General features: G+C 37.6%; 2 protein-coding genes and 1 long non-coding RNA gene across 4 annotated transcripts in view; all 3 read right to left on the bottom strand.

The window, feature by feature from the left end:
- cpne2 (copine II) overlaps positions 1–3,085 on the bottom strand; it is a 41,465-nt gene extending 38,380 nt beyond the window's left edge. The window contains exons 1-2 of the mRNA XM_008412494.3: positions 2,814–3,085; positions 1,426–1,626 (exon numbers count right to left, since the gene is read on the bottom strand). Coding sequence (XP_008410716.1) covers positions 1,426–1,602 — 177 coding nt within the window. The 5' untranslated portion in view covers positions 1,603–1,626; positions 2,814–3,085. The remainder of the gene's footprint in view (positions 1–1,425; positions 1,627–2,813) is intronic.
- A 608-nt stretch (positions 3,086–3,693) lies between these two features.
- LOC145552038 (uncharacterized) lies at positions 3,694–5,065 on the bottom strand. Its single transcript, XR_014087976.1, has 3 exons — positions 4,623–5,065; positions 4,426–4,551; positions 3,694–4,221 (listed from the first exon to the last, which is right to left on the bottom strand). It is a non-coding gene; the product is annotated as an uncharacterized LOC145552038 (long non-coding RNA).
- A 3,738-nt stretch (positions 5,066–8,803) lies between these two features.
- Positions 8,804–27,694, bottom strand: part of nlrc5 (NLR family, CARD domain containing 5) — a 32,933-nt gene continuing 14,042 nt past the window's right edge. The window contains exons 15-55 of one of the 2 annotated variants that reach the window (XM_017305091.2): positions 27,562–27,645; positions 27,391–27,474; positions 27,134–27,223; positions 26,841–26,891; positions 26,728–26,757; positions 26,115–26,198; positions 25,428–25,511; positions 25,248–25,337; positions 24,986–25,066; positions 24,516–24,599; positions 24,330–24,413; positions 23,146–23,235; positions 22,832–22,879; positions 22,709–22,738; positions 22,551–22,634; positions 22,383–22,466; positions 21,131–21,220; positions 20,937–20,996; positions 19,444–19,488; positions 19,259–19,342; positions 19,083–19,172; positions 18,941–19,006; positions 17,741–17,824; positions 17,260–17,343; positions 17,028–17,114; positions 16,900–16,947; positions 16,352–16,393; positions 15,869–15,946; positions 15,718–15,795; positions 15,053–15,127; positions 14,863–14,946; positions 14,690–14,776; positions 13,832–13,930; positions 13,657–13,740; positions 12,519–12,602; positions 11,698–11,781; positions 11,538–11,621; positions 11,373–11,450; positions 11,078–11,161; positions 9,955–10,038; positions 8,804–9,873 (exon numbers count right to left, since the gene is read on the bottom strand). In XM_017305091.2, the coding sequence (XP_017160580.2) occupies positions 9,792–9,873; positions 9,955–10,038; positions 11,078–11,161; positions 11,373–11,450; positions 11,538–11,621; positions 11,698–11,781; positions 12,519–12,602; positions 13,657–13,740; positions 13,832–13,930; positions 14,690–14,776; positions 14,863–14,946; positions 15,053–15,127; positions 15,718–15,795; positions 15,869–15,946; positions 16,352–16,393; positions 16,900–16,947; positions 17,028–17,114; positions 17,260–17,343; positions 17,741–17,824; positions 18,941–19,006; positions 19,083–19,172; positions 19,259–19,342; positions 19,444–19,488; positions 20,937–20,996; positions 21,131–21,220; positions 22,383–22,466; positions 22,551–22,634; positions 22,709–22,738; positions 22,832–22,879; positions 23,146–23,235; positions 24,330–24,413; positions 24,516–24,599; positions 24,986–25,066; positions 25,248–25,337; positions 25,428–25,511; positions 26,115–26,198; positions 26,728–26,757; positions 26,841–26,891; positions 27,134–27,223; positions 27,391–27,474; positions 27,562–27,645 (3,127 nt within the window). In that variant the 3' untranslated portion in view covers positions 8,804–9,791. Of the gene's footprint in view, positions 9,874–9,954; positions 10,039–11,077; positions 11,162–11,372; positions 11,451–11,537; positions 11,622–11,697; positions 11,782–12,518; positions 12,603–13,656; positions 13,741–13,831; positions 13,931–14,689; positions 14,777–14,862; positions 14,947–15,052; positions 15,128–15,717; positions 15,796–15,868; positions 15,947–16,351; positions 16,394–16,899; positions 16,948–17,027; positions 17,115–17,259; positions 17,344–17,740; positions 17,825–18,940; positions 19,007–19,082; positions 19,173–19,258; positions 19,343–19,443; positions 19,534–20,936; positions 20,997–21,130; positions 21,221–22,382; positions 22,467–22,550; positions 22,635–22,708; positions 22,739–22,831; positions 22,880–23,145; positions 23,236–24,329; positions 24,414–24,515; positions 24,600–24,985; positions 25,067–25,247; positions 25,338–25,427; positions 25,512–26,114; positions 26,199–26,727; positions 26,758–26,840; positions 26,892–27,133; positions 27,224–27,390; positions 27,475–27,561; positions 27,646–27,694 lie in introns of both variants that reach the window. The other variant, XM_008412667.3, reaches the window with a different exon arrangement.

Genomic DNA, 27,694 nt, shown 5'->3' on the forward strand with positions numbered 1-27,694 from the left:
CATGAAGTCTCTGCAGTCAGCTGTAGGCTGCATGAGTGACTGCAGCTCTATGTGGCTCGCTGACCTACATTCACTCCCATGGCAGAGAGACTTTTTACTAATATTGAAACTCTGTGGTTTCACTGTTTGTTACTGACATTTTTCCAGGACAGGCTGGTTGGTTTGGTTTACTTTTCCAACCGTGAACTGCAGAGACTCACAGTTGAAAATGGAGCATGTCATGAAACACCGTCTGATTTTATGGTGGCTTCATTGCCGTTTAATATAAATTAAGTTTTTTAAACATAAGTCACATTGACTGCATCTGCCTGGTGTTGTTTAATCCATCAAACACCAAAACCCTTCACCTTAACCCGTTTAAAAACAAGAGAAATTTTAACATCTCTGTTCAAACCACCAGGGTCAGCGTGCTTAAGTCAAGTGTTTCAGTTCAAAGTGTAACTAAACCCCACTATGAAGGCATAGCACCGCACACAGACAATTTGTTAAAAATACCACGAGTGGGCGGAGCCAATATATGCAAAGGGGCGTGGCCAGGTGTAGGGATAAGCAGAGGAGGACACTGAATCAAATTAGCAACTTTGGCACTATATTAGCGACTTCTCAAGCCCATTTTGAATGAAAATAAAAATTTTAAAAAGCCAGTTGCTTTTTGTATAAAAAAAAAAATCAACTGGCAACAACTCTAGCAAATTTCTTTCTGTGTTGTATGGTGACATGTGAAGCACCAATCAACTCATTATTCCAACTCCTGACTCACCAGCAGGGGGCGTGTGTCGGGGTAAAATGGTTTTAAATCTGAACCGGGGCTGTGTGACACGTAGACATCGACTGACTGCAGTAGCCACTGTTCAACCCAAAGGGGGCAGCACTGAGACAGTTTTAGGCAAAATATTACTGATTTACACAAATTTAAAAGAAATTTTCACAACGTGAACAGCAACATAAAGACAGAACCCATTCATAAGGTTTATCTTAAAAAAAGTTAGTTTAGGGTTCAGTTAATCTTTACCAAGAACATTATATGTAAAATTATCCAGGAATCTGAGTAGTCAGTAATTCAGACATCTCTAGCCAATTTATTATTTTATTACAATTAAGGTCAATTGCAGGAAGATGTGCTTACACCTTTAAGCACATCTTCCACCCTTGTTTTCTATCGTAATAAAGGAATCTGGCGACATTTCCCTGGGCTCAGCAGGCCATGACTGATGCCAGATGGCCAAATCCTCGTGTGTTTGGATCAAAACCTACAGGTCAACAAACACATCCTGATTTTTTATTTATATAGTCAAATGGTTTAGTAATATTGATTCAGATCTTTTTGACTGTTTTTTAAGCTGATCTGAAAAGTGTCTATGCATTTAGTACAAATTCCTTGCGAAGTAAAACCTTTGATCCGTCATCTCTTCCCTGGTGACGTACCTCCACCCAGTTTCCATCCACTTCGTGGAAGAGAACGCAAAACGGGTCCGATTTGGAGGCTACATCCCGATCCAGCAGGTTGGACGCAGTGACGGAGAGCTCGACTCGAGTGACGCAGTGCTGCGGTCCGACGGAGCGAGTCCGACCATCTGCTGCCACGCCCAGTGTGTAGGCCATGATCTGAGGTCACAGTAGGGCAACCTGGACGACATGAGAGTGAGTTTATTTCATTTTGATTGAAACATACCAACATAATGAAAACTAAAACTCATGCACACGTATGATGACTGTATTGGTCTCAGTTCTGCTGTGTAAAAACATTTCTGAGTATCCCTGACGTCAATCCACACCTTCAACTAAAAGATGATGGTCCACCATGGTAGGATGGGCTTTTGACCCCATGAGGCCTAAAGGTCATGAAGAGGTGCAACCACATAAACACACACAACCATTCAGTGTCAGCCGCCAAAACAAAGAAGTTTAATCTAAAAACGCTTTTCTAGAATCTTAAAAAAGTTCCTCTCATGAGAAATAAAAGTGACTGAATTCTGCGGCAGCTTTTTGAACAAACAGCTCCCTCTGTGTCCATGAAGGCGGTTTTGTTCTCACGGCGGCATGCTGAAAGGATGCGGTCTGTTGCTAAGATACTAATGTGTCACAACCAGCGCTCCTCTGCCTCACTCCTGTGATGTCACACTGGAGGTTGTGATGATGAAGATGAAAATAACAGGGTCTTCACTCGCTCTACTCACTCACTCGTTGTTCAGAGCTTTAGTGGTTTTGTTTATTCGCACCTGCTGGTTCCTTCTTGTGCTTTGACTGAGGAATCTGAACCAAATCTGACTCCGTGCATCACATTGCTGTCAAAAGAAGCTGGGAAATCTGAAAATGTGGAGATTCTCTCCAAGTTTAGTGTCTTCTGAAAACATGAAGCTGTATTGCATCCCTCCAGTGGAAACACACTCTCATCCCAGTCACACTTCCTGTCAGTCACACAGAAGGGGAAACCAGAGAGAGGGCAGGTTGTTACCCGCTTCCAGGCACAGTGACCTCTGCACACACTCATCAGGTCTAATTACATGTCCTGCCTGCTGCATTTGGAGACACAGACGTCAAGCTGAGTTCAGATATAAACAACAATCATACTAAGATGACTGCTGATCTAAACTCACATTAGGTTATAAACGTTGCTCAGAAACGCGTTTTTCCAGTTTCTACACGCAAGATTTCCCTCAGCATATCACAGCTGCCCCCACATCCTTCCGCCTGTCACCTCTCTAACCCGCAGTCTGAATGCACCTTTAGTTGCAGGTCATTTTGCGCACACATCATGCGGGTTAAAAACGACCTGCTCTCAGATCAACGAAGAGAAATAAAAACAGACTCACCTCAGAGAATGATGAGCAACTTCTCAGGCGTTTTCCACTTCACCGCTTTTTTATGACTATTTCCCCCAATGAGGAAGGGAAACAAACATAAAACTCTAAGTCACTTCTTCTTCTTCTTCTTCTTCTTCTTTTTCTTTTTGTCTAAAGAAGGGTGAAAACTGGAGTTGACATTTTGACCTGCGGTGGATTATCCGGGGAGGCGCAACAGTGTGTGAGCGGAAATCATCCTCGGAGCGCGGCTGACTGTTTCTGGCAGCAGCGACGGACGGAGAACGTTCAAGCGCGCGGTAATAAGGTCTAACCGGATATGGAGTCGTTTCTCTTTCAAAATAAAAGGTCAGAGCCAGGAAACACGCTGGAGTCAATAAAATATTATCTCCTTTGCACCCCGAAGCAAGTTTAGTATTGCTTTCATTTTCTGTCATTTGTTTGCAACAAATGATAGCACATTTGTTTGTTGCATAGGAACTTTATATAGTTCCTATAAAACGTTCCTTTGGACTCTTTATATTGTTTTTATAAATCAATTGTTTTTTTTAACTACACAGCAAAAAGCCCAGTGTTGATTTAACTCCCACAGAGTTGATATTAACACCTTTTCAGTGTTTATATAGTCCACACTCTTCAGAGTTAAATTAACACTTTCAAAATAGTTACATTTTTAACACTGGATCAGAGTTAATTTTTTTTAACTCACAAAACAGAGTTAAATTAACTCTGTTTGGGATGCAATGGTTAACACTGATAAAATAACAAAAAATTACTATTTTGTTAGTGTTAATTTAACACTTTCAAGTGTTAGGTATTTACTCCAAAATGTGTTACTTTATGATTCTGGTTAAAACTAAAACAAATAAATCAATTTTAAACAATTGTTTTATTTATGCAGCTGTGTTTCCAACATTTTAAACTGTTGTACAGTGAACAAACATTCATTAGCATTCCATACGAGTTTTGAATATCAAAAGGCTTATAAAATTTTAGATCTGGGATTTTCAGAAAATATTTCACTATAAAAAAAACCCTGAAAGCATGAAAATGAACAAAGGTCTCTGTAAATAGCCGTTTAGGTAACAAGGGAAAAAGTGATTGCCAACTAAAATATATTGCTTTTCTTGCTCTCAAGTCCCTCACTCTAGATGATTCCTTCATTTTGCCAACATCAATGTTATACAATGCAAAAAATTTATAAAAATTTATTAATGCAGGGTCATAATAGACATAACACAAAATGTCTTTTGAATAACTCATCAAATGCTGCAAGAAAGCAGTTTGCTTGGCATGGGATGAGTCACTTATCCACGATGATGTAGAGGATGTCAATCTTGCTCTTCTGACATCTAACAGCAAGGAGGTGTGGCTGCAGACCCTGTTGGTCCCAGAGATGTTCCTCTAAACTGCAGCATGACTAAAATGAAAGAATACATACACCAAACATAAGAAACCAGACAAACGGCTACAACCATTATAAAACTTTAAGGATTCATACAAACCAATAAAAGAAATTAATGTTTTCCGAGACATACTCAAAGCTGCCATTTAAACACCTGTTGAACGTAATGTCTATAAAAGCAAAGTGACAAATTACTACACATACTTTTATTTCAATTACCTTATAAAAGACAGCAAGTCTCTTGACTGCATCCCACACACTGATTCCTGGAGACTTCAGGTGGTTTTAGAAGGAGATGTCACCAACCTCAGGTACTCCTCTCTGTTTCGTTTAGCAGGAAGGTGCCTAACAGATTTCATTTTAGTAAAAAAATTGGGGACTTTTTAACAGATTTAGAAGTGCAAAAACACACTTACCTGTGTTTATTAATCCTGTGAGCCACCAGTATGTTCACCACGTCTTCTTATGGCATCACTGAGGGTTTCTGTTGTTTCAGACTCTTGCAGAACTTCTTCACCACCAGACATCTTTTGTAGGGCACTTCAACTAGCTATGAAATGAAGAATAATTAAACAAAAAGAGATACATGCAGAATTTAGATTACCCAAATACGGGCACATATTTAAAAAGTTTAGTGGCACACTGAAATCATGTTACCTTTTTAGCAAACACTGTATTATCAGCATTCTCAGGTTTGACAAAGCAAAATAGAACTTAAGTCAAGAGCTCGGTGTAATACTCTATGCACATTTGTTACGTCCACCAAGGGCACAACATATTTGAGGACACGAGACAAAAGATGAGGGTTTAACAAAATATTTTATTCATAAATTCTCTTCACTTTGATTTTCTTAGGTCAGCTTCTCATTTTCTGTGAAGAAAATAGCGTTAAAGGCCCTCAGATCCCGTGTCCCAAAAAGTAAAGAAAAACAAAACCCCAAAAGTATTAACAGAAAGTTGGACCTGGTGAGCCGATCAAACAGAACAAAACGGTACAGCAGGGGAAACCAGAGAGAGGGCAGGTTGTTACCTATACAACCCTATACAGGGCCGTCGAAGCCCCTACTAGTACCGGACTAAATCAAAAAAGAATCTAATAAAAAAGAAAGATCGAAAACAGGACAACCGGTCCCACCAGGCCAAAATCACAAGAAAAGCAAAGGCTAACAGAAATACCGCATGGCAGGCTGGAAAGTCAGCTGCGGCCCACAGCGACTGGACGTGCGCGCACCGCGCGGGTGGAGCGAGCGGCAAGGCGGAGCTCAGGCAGGAAGATGGCGGGACTCCTCAGCCTATTTATAGGCGGACCACAACAGCGCCACAAATTAACGTAATTAAATGATCACAAAGGAATTATCCAAACTCCAAAATAGATTAACAAAAGGTCATTCAACTAAAGTCTATAAGAAAACAAGGAAAAGAAATAGACAAAAATCATAATGTGCCCGAAGCACATAACACATTGGAGGACGTAACACGTCAGCGTCGCTACCTATTCTAAGCTATAAGAAATCTAAAATGTTTATATTTTATAAAACATGTTATATTTTGACTTAAAGAGTAATTACATGCAGCTCAATTGTTTTATAGTGTATGACTTGCATTAATGTGTTTTTAAAAATAGTGAATTATTATTATTTTTTTTTCCTAAAATCTAAAATATGAACTGGTTCTTTTACAAAAAACTATCTAATCAGATTTATACTGCCAAACAAATGGCGTTCATTTGGTCACAGAAAGTCCTCATTTTTACATGAAGCTCCATTTTATTTTTAAGTTTCCATCTTCCTTCCATTTCCAGTTTACAGTAAGTAATGGACTCCAAAGGCATGTTTATGGGTTTAAACATATTTTTTGTCATTTTTCTAACAATGCACAAGAACATAGTGAATGACCTGATCCCTGGAGATAATGACTAAGGAGGGGCAGCTTAAGAAAAGGAGACAAGTTCTACTGAAACTGAAGAAAAGGAACGTAATCTTGGGAGTTAGAATTTCATCTAAATAGATGCATTCTTAGAAAAAAAAGCTCTTGGTTGTATTTATTTACTTTCGAAAGATTTGAAAAATCATTAATAATAAAAAAGTAAAAATAACTATCAAACAACTATAGATTTTTTCATGATAAAATAATAAAAGGGCCATCGTCACTTGCTTCCTTATGAAGCACTAGAAAGAGAAAAAAGGAAGTCAACATGAAACCCTGCAGGAAACTTAAGCTGCCCTGTAAACGCACAATTTACAGGGCAGCGTATTGTTTGTTGGTCGTACCCAGGGGTTAAGGGTACTATGACAAAAAATATATATATATATAAACTGGGTAGCTCTTGAATTGCTACAAAATAAAGCTGTATTTCCTCCCTCAGCCCACTGGCTGCAATGTTGACACCTTGAGATGCCATGAGACCTAAATCCTGAACATCATGGCATGGAGTGCATCCCAGTTTTCCATGTCTGGCATAAAACCATTCGTTTTAGTTTTTAAACTGGTTCTATTGATCCTGTGTCCAGACAGAGGGATAATCAGTAGCCTAGCATCATGACCTGTTCGTTCTGAAGATCCTGCAGCTTCCACTTCTCTTCCTAACATGGCGCCTCCTCACCCTGACTCTCATACTGATGGGAGGAACCACAGAGCTCTGTTAGGTTAAAGCTCATCTTCTGAAGTTGGGATATTTTTCCTCCAACAGGTTCCAGAAGAATCACCTCAAACCAGATGTTGGACTAGATTTTATTTCAATGTCATTTGTGAATGTTAGAGCCTCATTTTCAACAGTGGAGCTATAAAGGTTGAAAAAGGTTATTATTTTGGAGAAAGCTTCATCAGCATCAATATTTCCACTAAATAAGAGGCAAAAAAAATTGTTTGATAAAGGAAAAGCCTCTCAGACTCTGAGCCCAACAGCACCAAGCTATTTTTTTTATATTAGACAATTAATTTAATTTCACATAATTATCGCGGTAGAAGCCATTTATTTGTTAAATACTTAATGAAACATATTTACCATGTTTGAAGTTTGTTGTGATTGACGTCACAAAGAACGAGGTAATTAGTCCAACTTTGTCGTTTATTGAACGTTCACAAACTGCAGCGGCTGTAAAGAGCCAATGCAAAGATAAACAAAGGTAAAACAACCCGAACAGGTGATCAACTCGAAACCACTCGCACATTTTTCTCTCTGTCATTTAGGCACAGCCGTTGCCGTGGCAACAGCCTGCGCTCCACAAGCCGACCAGAAAGATTACTTTAAAAACATAACATTCAGTCCGTTACGATATCAGGTTTTCAGGCTTGATATTTATTTTTGCTATCATTAATAAGCGCTCCCCAAAGATTAGTTAATTTTAAACTCCTGCTCAGTTATTTTGGTAATGAAACCGAAACGCACAGAATTGCGCAACACCTTGTTGACACAATAATTACTGAGATTATTATTGTTGTTGGGTCATTAATTTGAGCACGTTGTGTTTATTTATTTTTTTTTTGTTGTTGTTGTTCTTTAATAAAGTTACGAACGTTTTGATAAGGACCCAGAGGACGTGCTGGTTTCAGCGTCCTGGCTGCTTCAGTTTGTCACCTGATGCCGAGATCGACTCAAAACCTTCCGCGATCGACGTGTCGCACCGCTGCTAAAGCACGAACAGTTCAGAAACAATATGAAATGGGGAAAAGCGATTTATTAACTGATTAAGTCGTGTTTTAGATTGTTCTTGAAAAACTAATCAGTCACGGCTAATTAGTGAGTGAACTCACGGCTGCACGGTGAATCCGTTGATTTTTTACAGCAGAGAGCCGCACCTCTACCCCCACTACATATTTTAGGGGTACGCAGCACCCTGCCGGCTGCCGTACCACCTGACTTTCACCCCTGCTGAACAGCAATTATTTGAAATCATACATTTTGACACTGACAAGACAATTTCTTAAAACACAATATGAAATATTTGTTTTGGGAAAAACTATTTTCAAGGCTTTGACTAATTGAGACAAGAATAAAACATCGTATATGTATGTTTATGCGATTCTTCGCTGCAGAAAACAGTTTGGAAAGTTGATTTTTTTAACAGAGTATTCATGTTTGGTTGTGTAATATTCTTAGGTGGGCAAATAAATAGAAGACAGAACCGCTGCACATGTAAAAAAAAAATTAAAAAAAATAAAAACTACGAAAAAAAACCGTCCACTACCAATACAGTCAGCAGATGACGGTATTAAACCGTGAAAACATCTCAAAATATTCCAAATAGTTAGATTTCTCTTTACAAAGTTTCTGTCATGTTTATGTTTAAGAGCATAAATATTGTTTGACTTATTTTGCGTCCAGCATTTTTGGTGCGTTTGGATCCTAAACAAAAGAAAATTAAACTTCAGCTTTCTCATAAACGTGAAAGTCTTATCGAAACCTTTTATTTTAGCAGAAAGACTTTCAGTATTCAATCGCAACATTGCGCTGGAATGCAATGAAAAAGAGAGATCTGTAGCACCCTTAGTAACCACAAGAGGGAGCCATGTGCTCTTAAAGATGTTTTTCTTCAGCTACAGCAATTCCTTTCTGTCAAATTTACAAAAACAAAAAGGCTCAACTTTTTACAAGAAACACACAATAAAAAAAACTTTATTTCCATCAAGGATCTTCAGTTAAACTGAAGATGCTGGCAAGGAAAAGTCATTTCCTACAGCTAGTGCATCAGTACTCATGTAAACAACAAACAGCAAATAAAAGTAAAGAAGTAAAAGGAAGACATTAAAAAAATGGTTGCGCTGCAGCAAGATATCATCTTCAGTCTTTAAGATGAAAGGAATGGCATCAAATAAAATTAAACCAGCACACAATTTGTAAATTAAACAAACAGGAAAATGAACAAACAGTGTTTTCACTGAGAATTTCAAGCAAAGAGGAAAGTTAGTGAGAACCTAAATATCAACCTGAATAGAAATCCTAAAAAGCACTCTTGGTTTCACCAGTGATTTTCACAACAAGGTGCATTTATTCCAGAACAGAGTCTGGTGTCTTTTTTATCAACAAATCTTTAAACAGAAAGTAGAACAAAATTAAAACTGCTTCAAACATAAATAAACAATAAAATACATAAAGCTGCACTTTTCTGTCCATCAAAGAGCAAAAATAAATACGTATTCTGACAGAGACCACAACCTTTAATGATGATTACAGGAGGAGCCTCCTGTTTACTGCAGATTCTTGACTTATTGTGTTTTTTTCACATATGTGGCCTCTGTGTTAGTGCAAAGTGACTCATTAAATCAGAGTCTGCAGAAATACAACACATAAAAGGTGGCCTTTAGTATCACAACAGAAACTTTGTGACAAGGAATAAAAATAATGAGCTCATTAGAGTTTTACCCAACCCTTACTGAGATCGGAAGACATTTCATATCATCTATGTGATTTCCTAAAGTATATTTAAATAAAAAGTCGCATTTTATGTCATTTTTGTTAGTTTGGACCCACTTGCAGTTTTCTCTTGTGAAACTAAACTGAAAAACGCTGAAAAACTATGTACATTTTCGAATAAAACATCTGCAAACATGGTATTGCAAATAAATATACTTGTTTGCTAATCCCATTAGGTGGAGGAAAAGTTCAGCCTCCTCTCCATCTGGCTGAACCTCTGAGCTTCACTCAAGGAGACTTTATTCTTCCACAACCTGAAGGAAAGAAAATACGTTGAAATGAATGTTCAGACTAAGATGAAAAGCTTCCAGGTGAGGTGAAGAGGGAACGTTTACCTGATGACCTGCAGAGCAGGGCAGCACCGTAGTGCTCTGACCAGAGCCTCCACGCCGGCGGCGCTCACACTGTTACACTCCAGGCTGAAGGAAACAGGCACAGAAACATTAAAGTCCTCAGAACACATGGACAGTTTTTACTGAACACAACTAAACACCAAACACTGCAAAAACATAAAATCTTACAAAGTATTTTTGGTCCAGTTTCTAACTTGACAGAAGGGATGCAGAGATTTACATTTTTCACTTCTGATATCTGAGGTTTGATATCAGCTGAAACCGATCCGATACAGAAAAACAACTTAATTGACTTAAAATGTTTCTTTTAAAAACAAAAATACAAACAAAAATGTACTAAGTTACAAATTTAATTTCTAACTCTGCTCTCTTAAATACACCAGTAGCCTCACAGGTTTGGTCAAACATAAGAAAACAACTTTAATTTGTTCAGTTAGTGCAATTAAGAGTATAAAAGCCAATGTAAAATAAATAATAAAGAAACTGAAACTGACAAGAACAATAAATTGACTATCTTGGTCAAACACGTAAAAATAAAGTGCAGCAAACCTTTCAAAAGGTTCAGAAAGTGAAATGAGGAATTCTAAATATAATGTAAAATAAACAAAGAACATAATTAGGCTGAATAGATCTGCACTTGTGGATAAGAAACATTGTCACCAATATTTCATCTCAATTTTTTTCAGTATCCGGATTGATTCAGATTAAATCGGATCGCGCATTTCTAAAAAAAAAAGACTAACAAGTAACTTTTCATGAAAATATCGGAGCTTGTTTTAGATCAATCATTTCTTAACATTGATTTAAAGAAGTACTTGTTCCACTAGAAGATTATTTCACTTATGGGAAAATGTCTCGTTTTAAGTGAAATAATTTGCCAGAGAAACTAAAACTTTTATTTATCAATGTTAAGGAATTACTGACCTAAAACAACTTTCTATATCTTGCTGAAAACTTAGTTGCAAGTTAGTTTTGTCTTGTTTCAAATGTACTAAGATAGACAAAAATATTGCATACTCCACATTTACTTTAGACATAACATGACACACGTCTCTGATGTTTTAATTCACGGTCATATTTGTGTTTATGTGTTAATTAAACTCACTCAATGCGAGTCAGATCGTGGCAAACAGGCAGAACTTTGGCCAGCTCCAGCGCCACGTCGTCTCCACAGTTATTCCACCCGAAGCTGAAAAAAGCATAAAACAATCAGTGTGTGAAGTTTTTGTCAGTCACACAGACAAATCAGCTTAAATGGAGGAATCAGTTTGACTGCAGGTTAACTCTTTGGATCCCAGTGAAGAAATTCAGATCAAATCCAAACATTTTTACTGTAAATATTTCTGCTGAGTTAAACAGTTTCCTGTTGGTTCAGCGTGTTAAATAGTTTCTTCTTTTACCCGACATCCTGTATGAAGGGACAGTGGCTCAGACTGGCAGCGACGGCGCTCAGCTCTGAGTTCCTCACGGAGGTCAGGCTGCATGAACAAAACAAAAGCAGAAACAAACAATCAATGCCTCCTTCACCGCAGCTGAAATCAGATTCCTGAACCATCAGAACCTACTGGATCTTTCTGAGGTTCTTCAGGCTCATTATCGCTCTGGACAGACTGAGCAAGCCCTCGTTTCCGACACAGTTCTCTGAAATACTAAATAAGAAGCAGATTAAACTGACAGGATCGGAAGGAAGGAATTTATGTTAATATGTAGCAAAACAAATCTTACTCTAACACAGAGAGACGCGACATTGATGGGAGAACAAGAGCCATTCTGGCAGCAGTGAGGTCACCAATATGGTTACTGGCCAAACTGGAACAGGAAGACAAGCAGATGGTTTCACCCTCATTTTCTATTATTAATCAGATTAATAACAGATTGTTCAAATGATCATCATCTAATTCAGTAACCGATTAATCGCAATCTGGATTAATCAAAAGAACAACAGTCAGAGCAATAATTAAGTCAAAACAAAAAACATTCACATTTTGCCTTTAAGATTTAGACAAACTCTGTTTTCTGTAAATATGTTCAATCCAGAACTCAAGTGGTGTTTTTTTTTTACCAGTTTTACCTTCACCTGGTTCAAATTCTGTGTAAAAAAATTCTTATCACTGTTTGCTATCCAGTCATCAATCAGTTAATAAAAAAATAATCAATATATCAATCAGTCCCACACTGATGATAAGTCAAGCAGAAAGGCTGAGATTTTCACGTTAGAAGTTTTTATTTTGCTTAACTTGCAGATTCATCGTTAAAAAGAACAGCATGTTACTGCATTTCAGGCAAAAACATGTTTATTTTCTCACTTAAAAAAGGAATTAAATTATTTATTTGCTATACTGTCTAAAAAAGTCTTAATAAAAATCAGCCGAATGTGCCTTTTTTTTTTTACCTGATTAAGCAATTAATCGATAACTAAAATAATCATTAGTTGCACTCATGTAGAAGTTAACTAAGTAATTTTCTGGATTATAGATTATAGTGTTACAGAAATAATTTCTAAACAAGAAGCAGATATTGTAGAGGTTCTGAGATTCTTGTCTTACTGGAGCTCCTCCAGACGCCTGCAGCCACTCAGAGCCTCCAGCAGCTTCTCTCCTGAAGGATCACTCACAAGATTCTTGGAGAGACTGGAGAAGAAAAACATGATTAAAAACGATACTGAATCACTTGGTTTGGTTTAAACATTTACAGAGCAAATGAGACAAAATGCACTTTTTGGTTTAAGCACCAGCTGACATCGGGAAAAAGGCTAACCAGATCTGACGACTTCATCCTCAAAAATGTGAAACTTTTCCAGGAATAATTTTCTGCTCCACAGAAACAATCAGTGAATATTGAACCGTGAATAAGTATTTTCCAGTTATTGTAACTGGTTATTATCTACCTCTGTTTATGTGTTATTTTGTTTAGCTGTTAGACTAAAATAATGTAGAGTGGATTATATTTACTTGTTTCGATGGTTTCAAAATGAACGTCAGAATCGGCTGGTTTGATATTTGATATATTTACTTTTGTGAGATTTATCTCGTGTTATAATACCATTACAAAGAGAACACTGCAAAATCAGGAAATCTTAACAAGTAATTTAGTCTAGTTTCTAGTGAATAAAGACAAAACTAACTTAAAAATAACTTTTCACCAAGAAACAAGAGAAATATTATTATGAAATCGATATTATTTCATAATACTGAAGAAAAAGTTTTAGTTCCACTAGATTATTTCACTTATAACTAATGTTTTTATATTAAGGAAAATTAGTCATATTTAATTTCGAGTTTACTAGGATATTTGCACAAGAAAGTCGACCAAAAATACTTTGTAAGATTTTGTTTTTGCAGTGTAGGAGGTTATTAAAGAGACAGAGGCCAATTTCAAGGTGATAAATGCAAAGTCAAATTTCTTTAAAGCTGTTTTTGAAATATACACCATTTTAAAAACAACTGAAGGTAAAATAGTTACTTGGTTAAGTTAGAAAATGGCACATTGCACACTCGACTTTTTGTCAGGACGTAAATATGAGAAAATTTGGCATCTTTTTTCTGAAACTGACATCCAGAGTCAGAATCTGAGTGAAGAGCCCGTTTCGTTTAATGCATGAACTTTACAGTGTTAGCGTAAACTGGTGCATATTGTTGAGAGAGGAGCAATGTGTGTGTAGCAGATGGACGGTGGTTTCATTACCTGATCGTCCTGAGATCTTTCCAACCAGGAAGGATTCCTGTTAGCTTCTGTATCCCCCCATCACCCATCCTCCAGCCACCCAACCTGAAAATAAAGATGAATTCAGATTTTTTTTTTCCCTGGAAGACAGACACAGATGAATCAAAACGAGTTTCTGTGAGGGAAACAAACTCACTGTATCTCCTGAATCAGGTTGAGTTCTTGCATCCCGGCCAGCAGGTCCAGAACAACGTCGGCTTCTGGCTGTCCTGAACTTTTTACGATTTCATCCAGCCTTTTACAAACAGACACACATTTATTTAATTCACACCTGAAATTACTTTTCATCATCACAGCCCTTCTAATGACAGTTTCAGGCAGGCGACCCGAATGTTCAGCTGTTAGTTTTTGTGTAATTTGTTTGTCTTCTAATAGAAAATCAAACAGCTGAGACAAAATTATTCCATATTTTTACCTACATAATATCCCCCACTTTCCCAACTCCTTTTCTTCACCAAAACACTTTTCCCATCATTCACAGTGAGTTTCAGCATCAGCCTCAATGCTTGACCCTTAAAATATAACATTCTTTTAATGTGATTAGAATAATGCACACATATTTTGATGATGACTGTGATGTAGTTTTATTGCGCCACTTTATATTAGATGCACAGATGTGGAGTTTGTTTGTAACATGGGGCACATTTCAGATGCTTAGTGTGACAGATGACACTTAGCTAAGTGAAATTAATTAGAGGAAAAAGGTCCAACAAAATGTCTGGAGCTGCTTAAAGACCCAACTTTGCAGGATCTGATCAGTTTTATAACTAATAGATCAAAGATATTGAATGAAGATTTAAAAGTATTTATTACAGAGTCACATAAAATGTTTCTGGTCAGGAAAACTAATCTATTCTGTGATTTGGTGCATTTTATGTTATTATTTTCACGATATAGAGATTTGTATTAAACTTTTCACATTTTATTAGGTCAAACTTTCCTGTGCAGGTTCTGGTCCAATAAAACAGCTCAGACAGAAGAAACTTTGACTCACTTGAGAATCTGTAAAGCTCTCATGTTCCTCAGAGTTTGTGCCAAACGTCTGCTGCAGTTTTCATTCAGCTGCATCGCTGCATCCAGACTAAGAAACAATGAATCAAAAACACATATATACAAATATTTGACTTTTAAATGGAGTCGGGAACATTTGATCAACTGAGGTTTTACCAAAGTTCTTCCAAAGCGGCGCTCTCCTTCAACGTCTCGATAAACTGCAGCCGTCCAGCTGCTGACCAAACGCAATGCGACGAACTGCAGAGGAGAAGGAAAACAAAAACGCTGCTGCATGACAGATCATTAATACAACAATAAGCTGCATGGAAGAACAGACTATTCTGAGCTCTTCATATTAACTTACTTGAACGATCGAAGGCGTGGCAACAGTCTAGTCAAAGTCTGAGCCGCCGCGTCACTTATGAGGACACCAGACAAGCTAGAGGAGAGAGGAAATGAGGTTAACATTTACAGTCATGATTAAAATGAAAGTTTTAGTTTAATGTGTTAAACGGGACGTCTTCTGCAAAATGTACATGTTTTGTGCATTTATTCTTCCGTTTGAGTCTCAACTGCTTCAAAGAACAACTCAAAAGATTTACAGAAAAGATGTCTGTTGGATACGTGGAACCAAATTGTCTATGTTTGTAGTGGCAGCTTGAGACATTTATGCAAATAAAAGTCTGTGAAGTGCAATGTCAATAAACTAAAATAACCATGAAAAGAAGACGTGAGGCTAATAAAACAGCGAGAAATGAGAAAACTATGTTTTTTAAAGCTGTTGTAATCATGCGGTTTATATTCATTTCCACTGTTGCTTCACTTATTTTCTCTTTTTTTAAATAATGTAACATGATAAAAATATGTTATGTGTTGCTGGTTTTCCACAGTTGCATTTATCTACATTTTCTTTTCTTTTTTTAATGCGGGAAACATAAAAAACTAAAAAGAAGCTGTAATTTTATCTTTACAGTAACTGGGTGCAGTGAGAAAATGTTTACTAAATTAAATTCGTGTTTTGTTGCTCACTGTAAACTCTGAATGGACGTGGAGCTCAGGATGACGTGTAAGAGCTCCTCCGCCGCAGTGACGTCTTTGACTCCAACTCTGCATAGGAAAACAGGAAGTGATCGTCACGCAGGAAACTCCTGATGTTAGAGAAAATGGCGAAAATGTTCACCTGAGAGACGAGAGATTTGGCAACGAGGGCAGAAGAGAGCAGAGTAATCCGGCTCCTTCCACGCTGCTGTTGGAGACACTAAAACAGAGCAAATATATTTTTAGGTTAAAAACTAAGGAGAGGATAAAGATTTTAATGCTCCAAAAAGATGCTTGAATCAAAATGTTCACAAGACAAAATGTTAGGGGTCAAAAATATACTGTAAAAAAAACAAACGTGTACAATTTACAGTAAAATACGGCAGCTGTGGTTGCCAGAATTTTACGGTACAAATACAGTAAAATCCAGAGTTGACCGTTATTGTCAGTTTGCTTTACAGTGCTTACATCACCAACTACAGGATGAATATTGTAGATTTAACTGATTTTAATTTCATGAAAAATGAGATGCAGTTAAATCTGTAAGTGTGATATGTGACGGTTGTTATCTTGGCTGCACATTATCTGCAGGACTAATTTTCATTTTTCTCATCTTGTCACTTACCTTATATTTTTAACCGCTGACTGAGCTGAAAATGCAACATCACTGGTGGGGAAAAAAAGAAAAGACAACTTAATCTCTCAATGTTTTCATGAAAAATAAAACTTGATCAGAAGAATCAGTCAGCACAGCGACAGAAAAAATAAATCGATGTTGGTGTTTATGTGATTTAAACTGAGATATAACGTGTTGAAATTACAGAAAATGTTCAGTGAGGACTGAAAATATAAAATCTTACCAAGGCTTTGGTCTACTTTTCTCTTGAAATAAATTAGTAGTGGCTTTTCAGCGAAACAAGTGAGGTTGTAGTAAGTAAATAATTCCTTAATATTGATCAAAAAAGTAATAGTTTTTCCAATTATGACTGAATCTAAACTGCTAGTTTTATTAATAATTGCCGCAAATTTGGCTCTTATTAAAGTGTGATAACATTTAGGAAATAATACTTGAGTTTCCTAAAGTTCCCCTAATGATCTGTAAAAGTTTTATGTGTGTCAAAGGGACATAAAACGGATATGTGTGAAGTTGACGGGTTTCTCCTGAGGCGGTACCTGTCCATGTTGTCCGTCAGAGCCAGCTGTAGTGTGGTGCCATCAATCCTGAAAAACAAAGCCAGTCACATTCATGACTCCCTTCCTGAACGTCCCGCAGTGAGTTCAGGGTTTGTCTGGAGTCTCACCTGACGGTTTGGACGGGTTTGTGGAGCTGCAGACAGCGGCGCAGTAAAGACGCAGCATCATCGCCGCCGATCCAACGTTCGTCAACACTGATGAAGAAAAGAGAAGAAGAGCAGCAGGTCATCGTGCAGCGAGTCAGCGGTTTCATTAAACCACTGCTTGTTTAGCACCTGAAACTAACTGAGGGAAAAGAAAAACGTTTGATTTTGGTGAAATAAATAAAAAGAATCTCACCTGATAGTACATCCTCTCAGATTAATGTTCAAAGCTGTCACAAAGTTTTCAATCCACTCAGATTGCAGCATGTTGTTCTTTAATCTGTGCAGCAATAAAAACATAAATTAATTAATAAACGTAAATCAGCAATTCAAGAAAATTTCTATGATTTATATTTCTATTTTTTTAGCTCTTGAAAACATGTAGGATGAAATACATTTTCTGGAAATAATTCACAAATCTAAAATCAGACTTTAATTGATATTTTTTCTCACGCTTTCTTTTTTAAAAAAAAGAAATTACAAATGGAAGAAAATACTTTTTAAAAAAGTCTCTTCTATGAACTACGAAAACCAAAGTGGAAAAAAAAATCAGATTTTCCAAAAGTTAAGTCTTCAAAGACACATTTTATTAATCAACAAAATCAATTTACTCAGCACAAAAATACTTAAAATGTATTATTAGACCTCCAAAATGTTTAAGACTGAATCTTACTTACTCCACTTTGGTCAAACTCAGACAGTCTGAGACGATATTTGCTAATCTGAGCAGATGATCACATTGCAGCCTGCTGTCTCTGACACTGGAAGACAAGAAGAAAGAGCAAAGAAACAATATTTAATTTCTAAAAGGTCCATCCATCCATCCATTTTTTTTACACCCTTGTCCCTTGGTGGGGTCAGGAGGAGCTGGTTCCTCTCCAGCTAACGTTCCGGGTGAGAGGCGGGGTCACCTGGACAGGTCGCCAGTCTGTCGCAGGGCAACACAGAGACACAGAGGACACACAACCATGCACACACACACTCACACCTAGGGACAATTTGGAGAGGCCAATTAACCTGACAGTCATGTTTTTGGACTGTGGGAGAAAACCGGAGTACCTGGAGAAAACCCACCATGCACAGGGAGAACATGCAAACTCCATGCAGAAAGACCGGGGCCGGGAATCGAACCCAGAACCAACAGCTCTACCAACTGCGCCACTGTGCAGCCCATTTCTAACAGGTATTTATTAAATTTTATTTATGTTACTTGATAGTGTGAACTGTTAACCATCTCTATCCAGAAGTCGGGTAAATTCAGGTCAGAATTTCTTGTTAAAGGCAACAAAGAGTCTGTGGTTGAAGAGCAACTTGATAAGAGACATTTAACCAAATGTTAGTCTGTTTATGAGTAAATTTGAATCATTCATGCTGCATATTTCATTCATTCCACCTGAAAATGTTTTTAAAAACTACAAAAAAAAAACAACAGAAACTGATGCAATGAACACCCAGAATGAGGAGGAATCTGCAGCGTTTATAGGAACTCTTTTCTTCTGATCGTTCAGTCATGTTGGACTGCACTCTGAATCCCTTTGTTGCATAAATACAGAATATGACTGAACTGCTGTGAAAGACTCATAATTTAACCTGATTTCTCAGAAGTTTCTGTGACTCATCCAGACATGTCGATGCAGTTTGCTGCAGACAGCAGGCTGTTTTTTAACCAGTAAAAGGTGTGTCTTCATCTCTATCCCAATTCTTAAACAAGCCTTCTAAAGAAATGATTCATTTTCTCAACAAATACAACTTGATTCTGTCTGCTATGTTTGCATCTGCTGCTGTTTAACTTTAACCGTTTCCAATCTGTTCTCCGTTGCAATATCAACTGGATGATGAGCTTTTATTATTTTTACTTTTTTTGTCTCTTTTCTCACCTCAGAGTTTTTTCTCCTCCTTCTTTTTGTCTAAACCAGATCAGACACCTTTCGTCTTCTCCCAAACTAGCAGAAAACACAACAGAGTTATGAGGAAAAGGGGCATTTTCTTTTCTGCTCTGATTGTTTGGCATAGATTTACCTGACTTCCACAGCAGAAACATTAGTGCAGGTGCAAAGTGCTGTGGCTACATGCAGCGCCCCCTGCTGGCTCAGTCCGTTCTTACTCAGACTGAAAATAAAGATTAAAGGTCAGAGAGTTGTACTGAACACAACAGCAATGCCACAAGTTGCAACAAAAAGACGAATGTTTCTTACTTGATGAATCTGCTGACTCTGATATTTGGAAGAGACTTCAATAAACATCTCACTCCTTCGTCTTCCAGCTGGTTTCCTGATAAACTGCAGCAGAAAAAGCATTAAATAAGTTTATTTAAACGAATAAGAAGGGTCAAAATTACATGGTCGTTTTGTGGTTGTGGTTTTGAGATAGTGGTTCGTACTCGAGATAAGAGAGCTGGCGGCTCTGCTGCAGGATCTGGTTCAATCTGTCCAATAAAACAAAGTTTTCTTTGAAAGAAAAATCTGTTAACCTGGAAACAGAAACAGATTGATCAGTTTTTATCTTTCATCCAAATAAAATACATTACACCTCATAAGCCGCACAGGGTTTTCTGAACTATGTTTAAAATAACAAATTAGATTTATCTTAAACAAAATACAGCAACTACAAGCTTTATTTAAATAATTTTGGTACACTTGGGAGTCTTCATCTGAAGTCTGAGTATCACAGCAGCTGCTATAGAACATGAAATAATTAGGATTTTTTTTTGTCCCTTGACATAATTTTTGTGCATTATACAGAATATAAACCTTCTAGAAACATCATAAATGAGGCTACAAGCCTTTGGAAACCATAGATCCACATTACCTGTGCAAAGATTGATGTAGCTGACTTAAAAAAAATAAAAATAAAAAATGTACAGATGTCTCGGTTAAAAATAATAGGTGTTTTCCCTTGGCACAGACTGGCATCATCTACAAAACTGGAGATTTGCTGTGATTTTACTTACTAAACTTACTTTTACATGTCTAAAATTGCTTCCTTTTTTGTTTCTTTTTTAAAATACAAACATTTATTTATTTTTTCTACCTAATAAAAGAAAAGATCCTGGGTGTAATACAGGATATTTGCAGAAAAATACTAATATGGGAGCACAGCAGAAAAGGGGAGTAAGAAACAGTAGACTTGATAGGTATGAAAGATAAAATAGAATCACTGAAATATATGCTTTTTTGGCACTACCAGAGTTCCATACAATGTTTTTTTTTTTTTGTTTGTTTCCTGCCTGGTCACTGACGTCTGTGCTGCAGCCCAGAGGCATAAACTCAAATGCTTCCTGCTCAAATCACTCACACGTTTTATCAGCTTCTGGAGTCTGATGTTGCCATGGATACCAAACATGGACATGTTTAACTGAAGGGAGGTGCAGCAATGAGTGCAGGACTTTCAAAATAAACTGGTTACTATTTCCTGTTTAAAGCAAGTGAGTGCAGGAAAGTTTCACAAACACACACACACACACACACACACACATGTTTGCGTGGCTATCTTTGTGGGGACTTTCCATTGACTTCCATTCAAGTCTACAGCCTAAACCTGACCTTTACCCTTTTCCTAACCTAACCATCACATACCTAACCCTAACCAAAACTCAATTCATACCTCAGCCCTAAATCTGACCCCTGACCCAAAAACAGGGTTTCCCATTGTGGGGACCAGGTTCCAGTCCCCACAAGGAGAAATTGGTCCCCACAACGTAGTATGTGTCAGGAAAATCGTCCCCACAAGGTATTACAAACAAACGCACACACACATACAGCAGCAGGGGGATGAAAAGTGAAACCAGACGAAGATGAAGCTACAGTAATAACGAGTGAAGCAGAAAACCGACATAAAAGCGTTTAGAGAAGTTTACGGTTGCTGCTCTCACACCTGCAGTTGACTTGTTCTGCTTTAACTCCAGCAAAATGAATGAAGGATTCGCCCTGTGGACTGAAGAGTCACAAGCAATAATTAACTAAATGGCATCATTGACACAATTTTTTTTAAAAATCTTTAAATATTACGCATAAAAATATAAAAACACTTTCATGCATTGTCTCCATGGAGACGTGTTGAAGTAATACCTGAGCTCCACGGCTGAGACTCGGTGGTTTTCAGGGAAACAGCTGATCAGCGTTAACGCATCACAAGTGGACAGGATGCTGTTACTAACACTAAGAACAAAGGAAGAGCAATTAATTAGCCACAAAGCTACAGATAAAGATACTTTGATAAATATGAGACCTTAACACTTATTTAAGCAGGTAAAACCAACAGTAACGTTACATGTGACTTAAACTAAACAAGTAGGAAGAAGCTTAGCTTTGTATTCTCTGGTACTTTGTCATAATAGACATTAATCTCCACAAACATGCAATTAAAAGAGACAAAAATACACATGAGAAAGCTTTTTAATTTTTAACATTATGTCAATAATCTGTGATTCACATTCAACAAAGTTCTTGCAAATAATAATTGTAGTCATTTCGGTTGCAAAATAATAAAAAACCTAAAAAAAAGAAATCTTTTTTTTTTTTTTTTGCCTGTTTCTGAGTTTTTCCAGCTTTTTAGTTCTTTGGTCCACTTTTCTGTGGAATACACTTCCTGAAACTTCAAACCTGGAGGAAATTTAAGGGTCTGGGTTTCATTACGAAGTGATTTGATAAACTTTAGTATTTGACATGTTACTTTCCAGAAGTCAGAGTGCATTTTACTTCACTGTCAGAGTGCAGATGTTCCTTTCCAGAAGTTACTTTTTGTTAATACTCCTCATAGCTTCCAGTTTGCTTTCCTGAAATGTTCTGGATAGTTTGGAAAATATTTACAATATATTCACAGAACTAACAATTTACTTTCCTGGGAGTTAGAAGTAAATTTTAGCAACCAGGCGGATTGTAATCTGATGCTTTCCTAAAATGTTAGTTTTCTGGTTACCTTCAAGACTCTTTTTTTCAAAATTACTAGTGATTTTTTGCATCTTTCTGAAATATATAATGTTTTTCTGGAACATTACAAGTTGCTTTCTAGAACTTGGAGGTTCTTTTTCCTGGAAAACACAAAATATTTTTCAAAACACAAACAGTATTTTCAGGGGTTTTAATATGCGCTTGATTGTGACATGATACTTTCCAGATCTTTACTTTATGGAACTTAACGTTCACTTCCTGGAACTTTGACAAACATTTCAGAACAACGAATAAATTCTGGGACTTTTGAGATTCGGCTGAATTAACTGTTGACTTTATTAACTGTTAATAAGTAAAAGTTTAAACTTTTTGTGAAACATTCAATAAACAAAAGACATTTTTGGTTTCTGCGTGGATGTTGAAGTCTCACTTTAGTCTCTGCAGCGTTGACATCTTTGGCAACACTCTCCGCAGATTTTCGATAGATTTCTCAGCGAATGAGCATTGAGTAAACCTAAAACACAGAAGATCGTAAATATGCAGCTGCCCTCTCATGTTATGAATAAAAAGCTCATGGATATGCAATCATTAAGCTCACTCTAGCTCCAAACTGGTGCGACACTGGACCAGTTTCCTGCACACTTTGTTTACATCCGATGCTGTCAGGGATCTTCCGTTAATTCTGAAAAACAGAAAAACAAACTTCAGTAATTTGTTCCTTTAAATGATTGCAAAAATGTGCTTAGCTGACTGTACCTGAATAACTTTGTCTTTAGTTTGCCGTTACTAAAATGAGAGAAAAGTAAGTAAAGCATATTCATTTTAAACTGTAAACTTTTATGGTAAATATAAAAGTTTTTACTGGAAACTTTTTTCTACCTTGTGTCAGAGCTGAACTGCAGCATCACTTGGCCTTTTCTTCCATCACTTCAAGAGCAGAAAAACAAATAATGCAGTGATTTTATGTTACAAAAAATACTGAACAACAATTATTGAAAACAGATCAAATGGAGACCCATCATGCAAACTTCAAGTTTTTGTACTTTCATTTCTAGTTCTAGTGCTTCTAAAAACAGAAAAATGCTTTAAATGAAACTATGCAGCTGTTTTTTTGACAGGCTGCTGTCATTAAACAATGACAACAAAAACATTAACGTTTGGTGCTTCAGATTAAAATGAAAATTAGACGATACCTGATGTAAACGTGTGTTAACCTGTTGCTGGAGCTTAATGCATCCGCCAGCATCACCTCTCCATCCACGGCGACGTCATTACCGCTGAAACTGAAAAACACAGAAATCATGTTGAATCATGAAACCACAGAGGTCACAACATGAAACCTGTTCAGAACCGGTTCGGTAGGACAACATCAGCTCTGGGTTTCCATTGTTTATGCAACAAAACCACAAAGAATGAACATGAAGATTATATGGGACCTATTACACAAAATCCACATTTTGCACATTTTTGTACTTCCATTTGAGTTTTACTGCTTCTAAAAAACAACTCAAGCATTTAAAAAAACATCCACCTGGTTTTTTAGCAATAAGTTATTGCTTTTTGGTGTCTGGAAAATGAACTGTTTCAAAAACTTTCTAAATGTAGTCACTGAGCCGTTACCTAGCAACCCCAGCCACGCCCCGTTACCTAGCAACCTAGCAGCTTTTCAAAGATTGCACATCTGTTTGCAGTCATTTTGAGCAGCTTAGTTGGATTAAAAGTGACAGAGTTAAAACTGTTAATTCTGAAAGGAGCTCAAAGTAGTTAGAACTTTGAGCTCTAACTACTAAGCACCTCCTGAGTGGGGTCAGGAGGTGCTGGTGCCTCTCCAGCTAATGTACCAGGTGAGAGGCGGGGTCACCCTTGACAGGTTGCCAGTCTGTCGCAGGGCAACACAGAGACACACAGGACCCACAACCATGCACACACACACACACACACACACACACACCTAGGGGCAATTTGGAGAGGCCAATTAACCTAACAGTCATGGTTTTGGACTGTGGGAGGAAACTGGAGTACCCGGAGAAAACCCACCATGCACAGGGAGAACATGCAAACTCCATGCAGAAAGACCGGGGCCGGGAATTGAACCCAGAACCTTCTTGCTGCAAGGCAACAGCTCTACCAACTGCGCCACTGTGCAGCCCCTAGTTAGAACTCATCAGACTAAAATCTTATCTAAGAATCTTTAAGATTTTGAGTAAAAAAAAATTAACCCATAAATCAATCCTAAACTTTTCAAGGAAGCACAGCCAGTCGATCTGAAGCAAAGATGAAACTTCACTCATATGACACATTCCTAGTATTTATATCCAGTTTACAATGAAGCTACCCGGCAGACTTGCAATGTCCTCAGATTAGCTGATAAACTTACTCTACTCGTTGGATTTTGCTTAGACGAGGCAAGAAGTCCAACAACTTCTTCAGTCCTTTGTCGCCTAACTTGTTACAGGACAAGCTGAAAATAATAAACAAGAGGAAGTAGTTATTTATGATGTATTCAGTGGAACCTTGTCAGTTTCTCTTTTTATGTGACCCTTTTTGTGTTTTTGAGTCTTACTCCAAATCAGAGAGATCAGACGATGCTCCCAAACTTCTCCAAACTCTTTCCAGGTCGATGGGCTGAAGATTACAGCAGCTGAGGCTGAAACAGGAAGCAGATTTAAGTTTTTATTATCAATAGACAGTCACTGCATGCATGCTCAGCATGAGGGATTGCTGCATTCACACTTCCCTAAACGAACCAGACTAGAGTTGGATTAGAGCGAACTAAACGGTGATGATGTGAATCCTCCCTAAACGTTGCAGGATGGTTGCTTTCAGTGATTGGAGTCTGTGAACTAAAATCACTAAACCTCCATTAGAGGTAAACCCAACTCAAAGTCCAACAGGTGGAGACGATTTTCTGCTGAAAAGGTGAAACAGCAATGCCTATCTAATGTTCAGGTTAAATAGTTAACACTTAAATAATAACAAATATATATTGTACTGAAATTAAATCTGGAAGGGTGAAAGTATCTCCATACAAACCAGAGTGTTTTAGAGGAAACATTTGCAGTTTTTTCTCTCCCTCCAGAAAACACAACAGACACCTGGACTGGATCCTGCAGCCTGAGAAGTAAAGAAAAGTAAAGTTTGAGCAGCAACAACACCGGATTACATGAAACTACTTCAGGTCTGTGATCTCAGATTACAGTTGGCTGCATTGAAACCTGTTAGGGGTTAACTCAAACACGACGTAATGTGATTCCACATTTAGTTGGTGCAACGTGTCAAAAGTCATTTTCTGTACCTGATGTTCATCTCCATGACAGACAGACAGTCAGAAAGCAAAGCGGTGAGAATCACCAGACTCTGGACTGAGGAGCAGCTGTCATTCAATCTGACAGGAAACACAAAAACAACAAAACGCTGCTGTTTATTTCCATATTTATCATGCATGTTGTTCTTACTGAATGGAGTTTTGACTTACATGATCCTCTCAGTGATGCTGAAGTTTGGCACAAACTGAGTTAGCATTTTTAAAGTCTCCTCGTCCCACTCGCCTCCAGACAGACTGAACAACACAAACAGACAGCAAGTCAAACTCAACAAGTATGAGCCCTGGACACACAGTAAGGGTGGCACTGATTGCAGTTTTCTAGCCAATCGCAGATTACTGATTTTAAAAAGCCTGAGCCGATTTTGGCCGATACCAGTTCTTTTGACTGAAATGTTGCTAAATATAGCAAGAAAGTTGCTGAGTTGGCAACAGGAGGGTGACTATTGTTAACTGCAGACGTGACCTGGTGGGCCGGTCAGTCAAACCTGTCTTACTGCAGAGCTCAAGAGACAGTGGTTGATTTTTAGGCCAGCATCAATAAATCGGTGCACCCCTAACACACAGTGTGTGACAAATGTGTGATAATCTCAGTTGCCACATAATGCATTGAATTTATTAATGAGGAAAAGCCAGCAAAGCTAACCTGGCTAAAATCAGCTAGCATCAAGAATTGTGCCAACTGGCCCAATTTGGATAATTTAATAAAATCTGTCACATTAGAGAGTTTTTCATCATTTCAATCATTTAAATCTGATTTAGATCCAGACTTTGAATCAAACCTCCTTAGGTTACATTTTCCTAATAATAAAAATCAGCAGTGTGTCTGCGGTTACTCACTCCAGCTCAGACAGGGAGGGACAGCGAGCCAGCGACTTGGCGAGGTTCTGCATGCCAGACTTAGTCCACTTCTGGTTCAACAATCTAAGGAAATCTGAGTTTAATACAAATAGGGTTGTCCCCAAGTAACTGCATTGCATTTTACATCTATGTGTCGTTTTCAGACTCTCTGCTCCAGATTCACAAAGCAAATAGTGCTAAAATCCACCTGCACAAACATGCCAACTAACTGCAGCTGGAATGTAGTGTACAATGTACAAAAAGCGCTGTTTCTTTTTTAAATCTGATTATTTTACTCTGGATATAATTTCATTAACAACTGAAAGACAAAGTTTTCAACCAAATCCTTGCATAATGTCTCATTAGGAGGAAATGAAGTGGATGGATGAACAAACTTGTTTGTCCTCGTTTTGCGGGTATAAAATCTGCACAACTTCTCACAGCATCAGGCACTGTGTTGTTACAGTGGTAACATATAAAATACAATTGTAAATATGATTTGTGTATTTTTTATTGAAATCTGAATTTAAACATAAAACTATTTTAGGAGCAAAGTCTCATAAGGAAATGGGAAAAGCAGCAGTAAATATATTAAACTACAGAAACATCGTACCTCACTGTTGCTTCTGGCTTAAATTTAAGGCTGCAAACAGAAAAACATTTTAGAAAAGGTTAGAACTTCTTAACGTTAATGTCATTATTTTATTTGCTGATTATGAAACTCACCTGTTTGATTCAGATTTTTGAGAAAAAGTCAGAGTCAACTCTTTGATCCCGCTACAAGAACGGAGACAATAAATCTGTTAAGATCACTAATTGCTTTCTTTGAGGCTTAACGCTGCAGTGCGTAACTTTAATAAACATGTTTTTTTTTACATATTTGTTAAAACTGTCATAATACCATGACGGTATAACAGGAGACAAGCTCCTCTGCCTTGTCCCTGTGGTACTACTGCCATCTGCAGAATCCTAATTTGGTTAAAAGTACAAACTTGTGTGTGTTTTGTGTTTTTTCTTACTCTGCATGAACTTGCTGGATGTTTGAGCAAGAAGAGACGTGTTTAACAAGACACTCTGCTGCTTCTAAAGACGTGTTGTTTCTTCCCAGCCTGCATACACACACACACACACACACACACACACACACGCACACACACACACACACACACACACACACACACACACACACACACACACACATGAATATAACAAAAGACATGGAGTCTGCTACTGCTGCGTTAGAAAGCCTGAACGTTTATGAGCAGAGCCGACTTACTTTACAGATGCCAGGTTTTGTAGTTTTTCAAGAACGTCCACAATGTGTCGGATTCCTTCGTCTTGCAAATTGTTGTCACTAAAACTGAAGCAAAGAGTAGAGAAACATTCTTCTTATCATCTGTCATCTATGTTCAGCTGTAATATGAGATATTTTATCTTGTAAATTTACTTGAGCTCAGTGACGCTGGGACAGTTCTGCAGACCGGAGGCCAAACTCGCAGCTCCTGCAGAACTCAGACTGGCACCACAAAACCTGGTGAAGAAACAAATCAGATTTAAAAAGGAAAAATTACAGATTACTC

Source organism: Poecilia reticulata, chromosome 6 (assembly GCF_904066995.2).
Source record: "Poecilia reticulata chromosome 6, P_reticulata-male-v2, whole genome shotgun sequence".
In the NCBI taxonomy this organism is placed as follows: Eukaryota; Metazoa; Chordata; class Actinopteri; order Cyprinodontiformes; family Poeciliidae; genus Poecilia; species Poecilia reticulata.